This window comes from Xiphophorus couchianus, chromosome 5 (genome assembly GCF_001444195.1).
Source record: "Xiphophorus couchianus chromosome 5, X_couchianus-1.0, whole genome shotgun sequence".
Taxonomy (NCBI): Eukaryota; Metazoa; Chordata; class Actinopteri; order Cyprinodontiformes; family Poeciliidae; genus Xiphophorus; species Xiphophorus couchianus.
In genome coordinates this window covers 36385701-36398143 of record NC_040232.1, presented here as the reverse complement: position 1 = coordinate 36398143, position 12443 = coordinate 36385701, and the positions used below count along the sequence as shown (strand labels likewise).

At 39.0% G+C, this 12443-nt stretch overlaps 2 protein-coding genes across 2 annotated transcripts; both read right to left on the bottom strand.

The window, feature by feature from the left end:
• Positions 1-426: 426 nt before the first annotated feature.
• On the bottom strand, positions 427-3924 carry thumpd1 (THUMP domain containing 1). Its single transcript, XM_028017807.1, has 5 exons — positions 3349-3924; positions 2028-2208; positions 1857-1942; positions 1525-1687; positions 427-1428 (listed from the first exon to the last, which is right to left on the bottom strand). Exons 1-5 carry the CDS (start codon positions 3553-3555, stop codon positions 1106-1108), a joined length of 960 nt encoding a protein of 319 aa, XP_027873608.1. The 5' UTR covers positions 3556-3924; the 3' UTR covers positions 427-1105.
• A 428-nt stretch (positions 3925-4352) lies between these two features.
• On the bottom strand, positions 4353-12246 carry eri2 (ERI1 exoribonuclease family member 2). The gene is made up of 9 exons (XM_028017804.1): positions 12046-12246; positions 10888-10952; positions 10703-10783; positions 10472-10599; positions 10230-10392; positions 9030-9130; positions 8191-8272; positions 8017-8105; positions 4353-6803 (listed from the first exon to the last, which is right to left on the bottom strand). The coding sequence occupies exons 1-9, from the start codon at positions 12135-12137 to the stop codon at positions 5433-5435; spliced, it is 2172 nt and encodes a 723-aa protein (XP_027873605.1). The 5' UTR covers positions 12138-12246; the 3' UTR covers positions 4353-5432.
• Between the last annotated feature and the right edge of the window lie 197 nt (positions 12247-12443).

Here is a 12443-nt window from a genome sequence, read left to right as displayed (position 1 = left end):
CAAATTTTGCGTAGGGCCCCATGGAGGCTTGTGCCGGCTCTGGTGGAAAGTGTTTCCTTTCAGCCGTTACAACGGTTTAATCAGCTATCATGTAGCAACATGTTTTTCTGAGCCGCCTTTAAACGCAACTCAAGTGCGCCCACAGGCCCCAGTTCTACACCTGTGGGTGGGGCAGCGCGGCCCGACTGTTAGAAACATGGCAGAAAACTAGCAAAAGCTGACAGTTCCCCCCTGACAAACCGAGTAAATTGTAATGCTGTCGAATTCAGACAATGTCAGCTAAATGATTACATTCATGCCAATATCACCTTAGGCTTGTTAGCAAGAAAGGCTACTAATTTTGTCCATATACGTTCTTATCTCACTTAAGCCCCGGCGTTTGTCTTTGTCTTCTTTTGAGTTTAAAATAAGAAAAACATTAAAGAAGCCAGTCAAACACAGAACTTTAATTTGAGAATTAAGAAAGAACTACAAAGGGTAGACGGGTAATTCTTGTAATCTACATTTGTAAAGGTACCATTATGTAATCCTCCTGTTTACGTGTGATGTGGCCCAACCTGCAGTTATCTGAGTAAAAAGATCTAAATTAGAAACTGAAATTCAAAATATAAAAGGGTCAAAGGTGCAACATTTCATTGCAAGAAACTGGACACTTGCCCTCATCAGTGAAGTTGCTTACAAGTCTGTCATTTGTCTTCATATATTAATTTTTAAAAAATGTCCCAAAACATTAAGTTGCATTATTATTTTTCAGACTATTAACAACCAGGGCGTTTTGATTACGACGGAATATTTGGGCCATGCTAAGACAATTTAAAACAAATTTAAGAGAATAAAGACATCATGAGAGTAAAATCATACGAGAATTAAGTCGTAGTATTGTGAGAATAAAATCTTATGATAATAAAGTTGAAATGTTACAAGATTGAAGTCATAAGTTGTAATACTATGACTATATTCTCATAATACTACAATAATTTATTTATTTTTTTTTAGAATGGCCCTAATACTTCGTCGTATTACACAACTGTTAACAGTTAAAAAAAAAAAAAAAAAATCACACTTAAACATAAAGAAACTGGCTGATTTCTTTGAGTCTGAGCTCTTATTCTCCGCCACCTTCGTCCTTATGAACCTCCTGCTCTTCGTTCTGTGCTCCAGTTTTCTCCTCATCTTGTGCAGCTTCCTCCTCCTTGTCCTTCTCCGCCTCCCCTCCGTTGTGCTCGTCTCTCTGTTCGGCCGCGTTCGCGTCGGTTTTCGTCTTGGCCGCGTCCTCTTTTACCACTTCCTGAACATTGTACTTCCTGTACAGCGTATAGTCTCTGGCCACGCTGACGCAGCACACGGCCTTGATGACCTCCACGATTATCGTCAGCTCGGGGTTAGTCAGGTCCACCTTGTTTTTCGGGTTCAGCTTCCCAACGAGGCCTGCGGCGGCGGTGGTGGAAAGACCCAAAGAGAATTTTCGTTTTTAAAAATCGGAAAACTGCCGATTCCAAGACGCCGCGGCGGCTCTGAACGCACCTGCGATGGATTTGATGATTTCCTCTCTCTTGTTATGGCTGCTGTTTCGGGCCTTGAAGGCAATCTGGTAGGTTGCACTGTGTGGCGTTCTGAACCAGGGCTCTAAGAAGATAGTCAGGTATTTCAGCATGTCTTCCTGGAACGCCTTGCACGTTCCCGTTACCTGTAGCAGACAAAACGAAAGATCAGACACAACAAATCAAATGACAAAAAGAACAAATGACGGCAGACTTTATATCCAACATAAAACTGTGCAGAAATTGTTCTTCATCTTTCATCTAACTTCTACCACAATCAATATATTCAGATTAGGGCTGACGGCGTCTTCTCACTGGGAGCATCCGGAGGATCACTCGTGACTTCTTTTTCTTGGTGGAGTGGAGGTCAGACAGAATGTGATGAACCAATTTGTCAGGTTCTGTAAAAGGAAAATAAAAAGTCCCATTAAAAACCCTTCTAAAATCTAAAATAAAACAAACGTTCACCGTTTATAGAAAGCATACCCAGATTGTGAGTTCTGATGAAGATGACATTGTTAGCGCCGCTCTCCAGGGCCTGGAAGCGCCTCTCCCGTTTGCCTGCAGACGACTGAAGCTGTGCGACTTCCTTCTTCAACGCCACGTCTACATCTTCTTCTTCGGCTTCTTCTTCCTCACTGCTGCTGCTTCCTTTGTTGTTCTGAAGCTGCAAGTTGAGAGTGAAACTTTGTTCAGGCTGAAATAATCTGTCTTATTCATTACTTTATCTGTGTAAAACAAAAAAACGGCCTTTCAAACTTTGGCAAAATATCCTTCACTGAAATGGAAACACTTTTTTCGCAAAGTGTTGCTCACAGGTGTCACGTGATCAACAGCCGGATGTCACTACTGGCAGAAACCACAAAGAAGACAGGAAGTAGTTGTTTTTTTTTTTCGTTTTTCAGACAATGTGCATCTGACTCCACCACTGCATCGCACAGTTCATGAAAACTCTCTCATTCCAACGTGTTGAAGCCATAACTCTTCTGTAAAATTACTAACTACAATTTCCCCAAAAAGCTGCATATGCAGCCACTCCCAAGTACAAGGAGTTTGTCGCTCCAACGCCTGACTAAGACACCGATGTTTCCTCCGATGGTTAAATTATGAATATATCACATGTAACTGTTTACATCCATCGCTGCCATGATTTATAGTGACTTAGCGCATGAACAAGCTTATAAACGTGATTTTAATTTCATTTCTAATTTAATGGTAACGCCGCAATAGCAAAATTATGTTTTTTTTCTTTCAACATTGGCAAAGTATTGACAAAGATTTGTGCACATTTGTAAACACAGCTACAGATACCATGGTCACCGAACCAGCTTTTGACGCATTGGGCAGTTGGCGTAGGGGAACAGCCCTGCTGGAAAATGAAATCACTCTTCAAGAGTGAACACTTTTTCCTTCCACTCAACTTTCCAGTCATTTTTTTTAATGGAACCATAATCATCAAAATCGACAGAAAAACACTTATAATATATATTGAGATTCATTTCGTACAAATTTACTAAAATTACATTTCATTTGACCTGATCATTTGTACAAGCAGGTGTTGAAAAACCTCAAAAGAAACAATAGCAGCATCAGGGAATAGAAAAGTGGACTGAACTGGATCCCCGTTTAAAGGATTTTCTAATCAAGTCTGATCTGGTTCAGCCCGGGGGGGAGAATAAACAGCCAGCCGTGTTGTTAGCTCACCAGCAGAGGGAGAGCACGCAACAGGGACCGAGCATTTGAACGTGCAGTTTCGCTTTCTTTAGTAGCAAACCGAACTAAAACGATTCACCACAGCTAGTCTGACCTTCTCTGGTCCGTAGAGCTTGTCCGCGTACTCGTTGAGCAGGTTGAAGGCCTCCGCGGTGCACTTTCTCTCGTTCATGTTGCAGGTGATGAGGATCCCCTGCATTCCCACCTCCAGCTCCCGGGAGCCCTTCCACCGCTTGCCCTGCTGACCGGACACGTAGCGCTTCTTGCTCCGCTTTCTCGACTCGTTCTGCGCGGCTGACATGTTATCGACGGGCTGCCCCCTCCCAAACCCCCCAACAGACGCGAGGTGGAAATATTTTTAACCTCCGCTAGGCTCTCCACCGACAAGGCTACCGTCAAGGTTCCGGTTCTTCTTCTCCTCCGGGTTTGAAGCTCCGCAGGCTAACCGGACCGCAGCTTCCCACCGGATCTTTAGGGTTCAATGAGAAAAATGGATCAAACACGAGCGGGTTTCCGTTCTCGCACGTGTTCAGGTTAAAACCGTAAACTAGCTGGATCGAGTCACAACATTGCACGTTTGTTGGTTTGTCCTCTACGGCGTGTCAGGAAGGACGAAAAGACTCATCGACCGAAGCAAGAAAAAAAAAAAGGCGAACAGGAAACGGGACACCGAGTAAGCTGGGAGGAAAGTGAAAAAACTTAAAATTAAAGTTAGTATGAGTCAGAGCTGGGTAGAGTACCCCAAAATATTTTTTATATAGCCATCCAAGAAATACTCAAGTAAAAAAAGTATTTGGTAAAGTCTACTCAAGTACTGAGTAACTGATCAAAATATCAATTAATATGTAAAAATTACATAATCAGATGGACTAAAATATGAAGTTGAGTGGAAATTTTGTTGTATTTTATGGACCAACTATGACAACCTGGTCTTTGTTCTCATATAAGATGGTGGACATTTTATTTAATCTAACTGGAAAACCAAGTGGAAGAGATTTTATATCCTCCAATAATTAACTATAGGACATAAAACTGTTATTTGTGTTAAAGACAAACAAATATTAGTGACTGAAACAGACAAAACTGCTTTTTAGTATTTTTTTTTGTTTTGGTAATTTTATTTTCATATATCTTGTATTAAAAATCATCAACATGTGCTACTTGTGTTTTAAAATACATGACTTCAAAAAAAAAAAGTATTTATAAGCATAAGATTTACAAAGCAACATACTTTTTGTCTTTGGCCATTTTGGATATTTCTTGTAATATAAAAATGTTCATGGTTGCATATAATCTACACCCCTTTTCTAGAACTGGACAATATATGGAATAACAATCATTAAACTTTCAACTTGGGCAATATTACAATCACAAAAGCCATTTTTGGAAGGATAATACAGCTTCATAACCCAACCATTTCCAGACAAAGACGTCAATGACTTTCTTATCTGTTAAGGTGTTTTTCCAGATTTACTTTTTCAGATTTTTTTACTTTTAAAAAAAAAAAAGGAATAAAGCATAGCTCTTTCATAACTCAATCCTGGTCTTAAAAGACGGGGTCCAGCTGGACTGCTCAAGGTTTTGACCCTGCATGCAGTCTGTATGCGCTTGGGTTTTTTGTGTGTGTGTGTGTGTGTTTTTGGGAACTGACAGGACAACCCACCCGCTTCTCCACTGTCCAACTGTGATATCTGCTGTGCTCTTCCTAAGCGTCGAGCTCTAAAGAAATGACCGCAAGAGGATTAATACTTTTTCACATTAGGCTTCACAAGCACAAATATGTGCTTCAAACCAACCTGGTTTTTATATTTGCCTTTATTAAAATATTACTTAATTTTTTTTCTGGGTTCAAGTTATGTTTATCTGTTATTGAAATGTGTTTAGTGATCTAAGACACTTATGACAAAGCACTGTGAATGTTCACTACAGAACTGCTACAACTCACTCTGGTCATCAAAAAAAAAAAAAGACCAAAGTGAAAAATGGCTACAAAATAACATTTTTAACCAAAATTATTAGTTGCATGTTTCTCTAATATTGTGCAGCCCTATTGCTTCTGTCTGCAAGGTTGTTTTTTTTCTTTTGTAACTCAGAAGTCCTCATCTTTTGGCTGGTAAATACTAGTGGCACAGTGACTGAGGAGCTACACAGAGCATGCGCAGCTGCTCCTCCGCCCGTTTAGCAACTTTTTCTCTGCGGCCGCCTGTATGGAAGTGCAGAGTTGACCTGACAGAGTGAAGACCCAGCAGCAGGGGGAGCCACAGAGCTGCTCTTCGTGAGCGCAGACTCCCATTTAAAGAACCCGCAGCCTCTCTCTTTGCCCCCCGAGCAGCGAACCGGACAGCAGTAGAACCCCCGGCCGTGATTCGGACCGCCGTTTGACACAACCTGCCGCCTCGCACGGCGACCACAGGCGCACAAAGGGGAGGTGACCTTTGAACCCTTTGCTGTGAGAGCCCCACTGAGCCGTTTGGCACAGGAGAAGGGTATGTTTGTTGGCAAAGAGGACAGGATGCTTCTGGGTGGATGCAAAGAGCTATACGTAGCAGGACGAGGAGTTTTTGGATCAGTATAAATAGTAAATGAGGATTTCAGAGGTTTTCTGTGTTTCGCAGTGGTTGGTTTGGGTCTCGTGGTGGATGGATTTGGAGTGGAAGTGTTTTCAGGCAGAAAGGGGTTGGTTAGAACTGGAGAGACCTCGTGGTTTTGATTATTTTTATGGCACGTATCTAACCTTGAATGTCCATTCAGTTTGCTCCAATTAACAACTTTCGGCACAGCAAAACATTTCTCTGACTGTCTGCATGTCGATTGGTACGGTTCTTCTCTTGAATGATTAAAGACTTCAACATTTGAATTGACAGATTTCCACGCCATCGATGAATCTCGAGTATTATTCGGTACGTTTGGGTTTTCTGTTCTCTCGCGTTGTGAAGCAAGGGGTGCTTCGGGTGAATGATCCATTCCGTCCCACGCCTGACATCTGCCGTCGTCATCTGAAAAGTAGCCAACCTCGCAACCTGAGATTGTATCCGTTTCAGTCTGATCGGATATCAACACCACGTCATCGTAAGAACCGCACCGCTCATTCGTTTCCACCAGAAGGTCTCGCTCCTCTTCGTCCACAGGAGATGTTTTGACGACGTGAGGTAGAGAGGAAATGGAGCCAACAGTGGTGGAGAACAGAACATGGCTGCTGCTTCCGTTACCGCATGGCGAGCTGCAGTTTGACGGAACTGTGGACAAAAGAAGACGAGGAGCAACATGTGCTGTCACCAATTTGTCGGTTTGTCCCTTTAGAGGTGCTGGTGTTGTGTTCAACAGTGTTTTTGGTGATATTAGGCTGTGACACGTTTGACCCGAGCTTGAACTCGGAGGCTCCCCATGAGGAGGACGTTTTTGACGAGCTTTCAGTAAAATATTGGACGATGATGAGCTCTTGCTGCTGTTGAGGAAATCTGCCTTTTTCCTGGCATCATTCTGTTTTTCTTGCATTCTTCCTGAAGGAGGGACGTTTTTGTTGAAAAGGGATTTGACCATCGATGGAGTCTGTGGGAAAATAAACCAGATAATCGGTTAGTTAAAAAAGAAATTCAAAATATTCTCTTAAAATTTCAGCTCAACACTTATAATGGTGCAAGTTGTCACATTTAACCTCAAACTTTAAAGTATGTTATTGGGACTTGATGTGATAGATGACAGACCAACACACAGTTGTGGCTAAGCCTGTCACAATAAGCAATTAATCAAAAGATACAATAAAAATGAAGTCAATAATTAAAATTCTCATGATTCATATTTTTTGAGTAATTTTGCTTACAGAAATGTTATAATCCATTGTATTTATGGTTTGGGTTGTATATTTTTTTATTTCTGTTTTATTTATTACTTTGGTTATCTTTTTATTTTGGATATTTCAAACATATTCCAACTCAGGTGCCCTGTGTTCTCTACAAAATGAAAGTTTATTGGTTTTTGAGCGGGCAAACTTGCATTATTATGCCGTCAACATATCATTTGAAAATAGTCTCAAACCAACAAGCTTATCGTTTACCGCAATAACTTGTGGGACAGTTTATCGTCCAGAAAGATTTGTTATTGTGACAGGCCTAGTTGTGGAGAATTATGAGTAATGAGGAAAGATGTTGTGCGTTTTATAATGGTAAGTTTACTCCGATACCCCCGAAAAAAATCCACTGCAACCAATTTATTATCCTAAAGATAGAAATATTTAAATTTTAAATCTTTTTCACAAGAATGTCCTGGCCTGTCTTTAGAAATTATCTCATCAGGAAACAGTTGGTGTGTGTACTTTAAAGTGTAACAAAACCCCCTGAGAAAGAATAACCTGTTTGTAGACAGTTTTTGGAAAAAAAACAACCAAACGTCCATCTAAGAGGGCGGAGCCAAGAAACACTCAGGTGCGTGGCCAGGTGTGGGATGAACAGGTGATGCAGAGCTGTGGTCATTACATATTTTGTTCTGTGACAAATTTGAATGTTGACGCTCACAGATGATTTTCAAAATAAAGCTTTTAAACACACTGTACTATTATCTCCCAGTGTTTTCTTTCTGTTTTCAAGCACAAAACTTTAGAAAGAGGAAGATTATTCTTCATCATTTTCTGAAGTCAGTTTATTGATTATTTCAAATTAAAAACATGAGATCACAAGATTTCAATATTTCCCACATAGAAAAGCCTAAATGCTAAGGAATCTGAGGAGCCTGGGTTCTTTCAGGACGTCATTGGGGGCCCACTCACCCGCTCCAGGCTCCGGGTGGTCTTCAGCACACATCCGTCTCTCATCATTCTGATGGCCAGCCGAGCTGTATTTCGAGCATCATCTAACCCTGAAATGCAAAGAGACACGAAAAGAATGTCGAAAGGACGCAAAAGTTTGAAAAGGCTGAACTAAAGAAATGTCACTTTTGGTACCGGAATGTTCTCTCCCAGAAAACTGTATCCCCAAATCTTGAAGTGCTCCGTTCAGGCCTTTGGGTTTCCGGCTGTAGAAGAGCTGGAGATGAAGAAAGAAGTGAAGCGCAGTGACATAAATAGATAAGGTTCAAATTCATCTATTCTGTTATAATGCATAAAAAATAGGAATGCAGTGATCCACTTTCCACTTCCAATACTGACACAGATATCTGAAATTTATCTTTGGCCGATTCCAACCCAATACAGACAAACAGGGCTGAATTGACTTGAAACTTTTTTTTTTCCCTCCAAACAACCATAAATGTACTGAATTACAAATTTATTTGATAACCCTGCACCAGTATTTCACTTAAATACACCAATAGTTTCACAAGCTTGGTCAAAAATAACTTTAATTTGTTCAGTCACTGTTGGGATTTTAACAGCCATCGTAAAATAAATAATAAGGAAACTGACAAAAACAATAGGTTGATTAAACTGCAACAAACCTTCCTTCTAAATGACTCAGAAAGTGAAATTTTGAGTTTTCAATCTAATGTAAAATAAACAATAAAACATGATGTTGCTCAGAGCACAAAGCATAGAATTAGATTGAATAGATCTGTCCTGATGGATCAGGCACACTGTCACTGATCCCTGATCCAGAATTTTCTTTCAATATCAGGACAGAAACAGAGATTAACATCGGATCGGTGCATCTCTAATAAAATAATAATGTTTTACCGCATAGTTCAAGTTAATATAATACACTTCATATCTGCCGCATTAACCGGAATATTATAAGAAAACATCCCCAAACAGTGGGGACGTTTTGGAATGGATGAGCTGATGGTTACCCTGTATGTGCTTCTCAGGTCTATCCAGCTGCTGAGAACATCTGGTTTATGAAGCTGTTTGCGTTTGCACTCATACTGCAAACAAACGCCAAGATCCCAGTCTGAAAACACAACACAGATGATTCCACTTTAAATGCTTTTAGCTTTATGAAAGATCGGAGACATTTTCAAAACACAAAAATGTAATTGCTAACAGTTTAATCATAAATATAGTGGTTTTAAAAGGCATGTTACATTTCACTGTTTGGTTTTGTGATTTTCATAAGAGCTGCGAAAGCTGGCATTTACAAACTTTCTTGGGAATAAATATGTTGTGAAATTTCCTCCTTTTATGTAAAGCTTTATGCAAAACAGTCGCAGCAGTATTTTTAATGTGATGATGCCTTTTTTACCAGGAAAGCTGAGTGCTTGATATTTTCTATACATTTTATTTTGTACTTATTTTCATTTACGCATTTCATTTTTGTTGATTAACTTCTTTTAGGGTAGCCAGAGTTTATGTAACCATAACACACCAATAATAACAACCCTCTATTACTAAACTCCAACAGAGAAGAAGCAAGTGCCAAAAAACATTTTTTAAATCACATTCTGATGTAAAGGTGTAAGTGGAGCCCCCTAGGGGTCCACTAAAGTATAGGTGGATGATATTTTTAGGGATAGAAAATGAAGTGTGGAAATACATTCCCCCCCATATTTCCTTTTCCATATGTAAAAGAAATATTTTAGATTAAATGTCATACTTCTCTCTAATGTGTATGAAGCATATATATATATATATATATATATAAATAAATAAAAAAAAACAGAAGCTAGGTTGGAGACAATGAAGAAAATAAGAAGGATAAAACTAAATGGGAAGAAGGAGATGAACTTGAAGAGAAAATAACATGTTAGAAAAGAAGGAGAGAAATAATGCATAAAAACAGAAAACACACTTTTTTGTCAAGATTTAACAATTAAAAAACAGAACAGAGAAGGAAATACAAAAATAAGGGCAGAACTTTAGACAACTGGGTAAAAGACACAAAGTTTTGAACTAAAACATTTTTCCAAACTCCATTTCTAATTTCCTTTACAACACTCTTCCCATTCTTGCAAACAAGAATTAAAAAAAAGGAAAAAAAAAACTCAAATCAAATTCCATATTATTTCAGATGGTCCCAGCCGGCCCAGGTGTCGTGACGAACCGACTGTTACCTGACCAGGTGAGGAAAGTGCAGAGTTTCTGGGACTCGTCGGAGGCAGAAGACGCCTGCTGCTTGTTGGGAAACATCACTCCCTTCTCCAGCCGCAGGTTCTGCACCCAGCGGTTGAACTGAGAGAGGCAAATCTGAAGGGGAACACCGGCTTCTACTTGCACCTATTTAGCGAGTGAAAATCAAGCAGTCAGGCGTGTGTGCGAGGATGTTTCTGTATGTAAAAGCATCCGGCGTCACTACCTGTGTGATTCCAGTAAGCTCAGTGCAGAACTCAGAGAGAACAGGATGCTCCTGAGGTTGAACGTACGTATGAAACTCAGACTCGACCTCCCCTGAGGATGTGTCCAGTAGGACAGCAGGGAATTCAACTGCAGGGAGGAGAAAAGGAGATGGACTCAAGTCCACACAAGCAAATGCAGAGGAAATCAAATTGTATCAAATCAAAGTGATAAAAATGCAACCAATACTTACTGATTTCCTGACCGTAGTTATTTTTCTCTCTCCAACAAGTAGACTCAAAGTCGATCACAATCAAGTATGAAAATATCTGATCTGGAAGAAACGAGCATTCATATAAAATAAATACATAAAAACAGTCAAGAAAATATGCTTGCTTGTCTACAGTCTGGGCAAATGAAGTTTAAAATAATACTCACTTGATTTCACTGGTTTCTTCAAACCAGAGGCGGACTGACTTCGCTGCCTCAGTAATCCCAATCTCCTTTTGCAGGAAAAAAGAATTAATAAAAATAAAAAGTAACTACAGAAATTTAACAGAGATTTATGTACAGTGAAGTATCACAAGGCAGGTTTATTTAAAAAATAAAAATAAAAAATCCATATACACAACAATTCGATGTGATTCCTAACATTTTTTTAAAGCCAAAACAGAAAATGTAAGAACAAGACGTACGTTACAAAAACGTATGTGAAAAAGAAAGATGATGTAAAATACTAAATTAAAACAACAAAACAAAAAGCTCACAACTGATTAGATATGCATGATATACCCAACGGAAATTAGAACTACAATATCATGAGAATGTGTGTACAACAAATTGCATGCATTTATTTTAAAATTCATTTATGAAGTCCTACTCTTAACTTCTATTCTTGCACGTATAAATTTACTTTGTACTTTAGTGAATTTTATGTTGTTTTTTTAATTATCTGCACCTTGTGTGCTTTTTGGCCTCAAAAAAACAGATTTTATTTTAAGGGACTTCCTGGTAAAATACTGGTTGAATAAATACATTTAGATAAAAATTTGCTTAATAATAATTGATCATACCAATTCAAAATCTAATCCGCTGAAAACAAGACCACACACACACACACACACAGTTTCTATTATGGTATCTTCAGTCATACGTTTCTTCATTCACGTTGTATTGATAACATGGCAGTATTACACTTCGTATGCCTTTAAATTCAGCTCTCGCTGAGGTTTCTGACGTGCTCTGTAAGTAATTTAATTGAACCCTAATTTCTAACCCTACAGTTTTGGAAATAAAAAAGAATGATTTCTGTGTTTTATGAACACAGAAATCATTGTTCGTTCCATTTGTCCTTGAATAAAACAGACAAAATTATACCCTCATGTGTCACGCTGAGCAATTACAATGCTGATTCTGTCAACAATAGCAAAAACCCAATTGGAAACATACCATAAAATGAACAGTGCACTTTTTTGAGAAATAATATTAATCTTTAATGACCTTAAAAAGTAGGAAACCTGAATATTGGAACTATGCGGTGACGTTTCTTTGTCAAATTGTGTTAGCTTTGGGGGGCTAATGAGCTAATTCACTTACTTTGCTAGTTTTCTTGTGGCCATATCGGTCATTTGATGCAAATACGTTCCAAATTGTATTATCGCAACGTAAATAGAGACTTCTTCCTGCATTCCATGAAAACTCAAAAATTGCCGCTGTTTTTTTCAAACAATAAGTAATCATTCTGAGCTCGATTAGTTTGTTCTGTAAGGCAGCGACGTCGAACGCAGAGCTGCAGGGAAACAGCCGAAAGTCTGAAACATGCATTTCCGGTAGAGCGTTTTACTTCATAATAAAAGAACAATTGTTATCGTAATTGTAAGATTTATGCTAAAAAGAGTGAAAACATGGGGAATATTTATTAATCTGAATACGACAAAAGAAAGAAAAAACTTGATTAACCGTCCGAAAATCTTAAAATCATCCAGTAAAAGCAA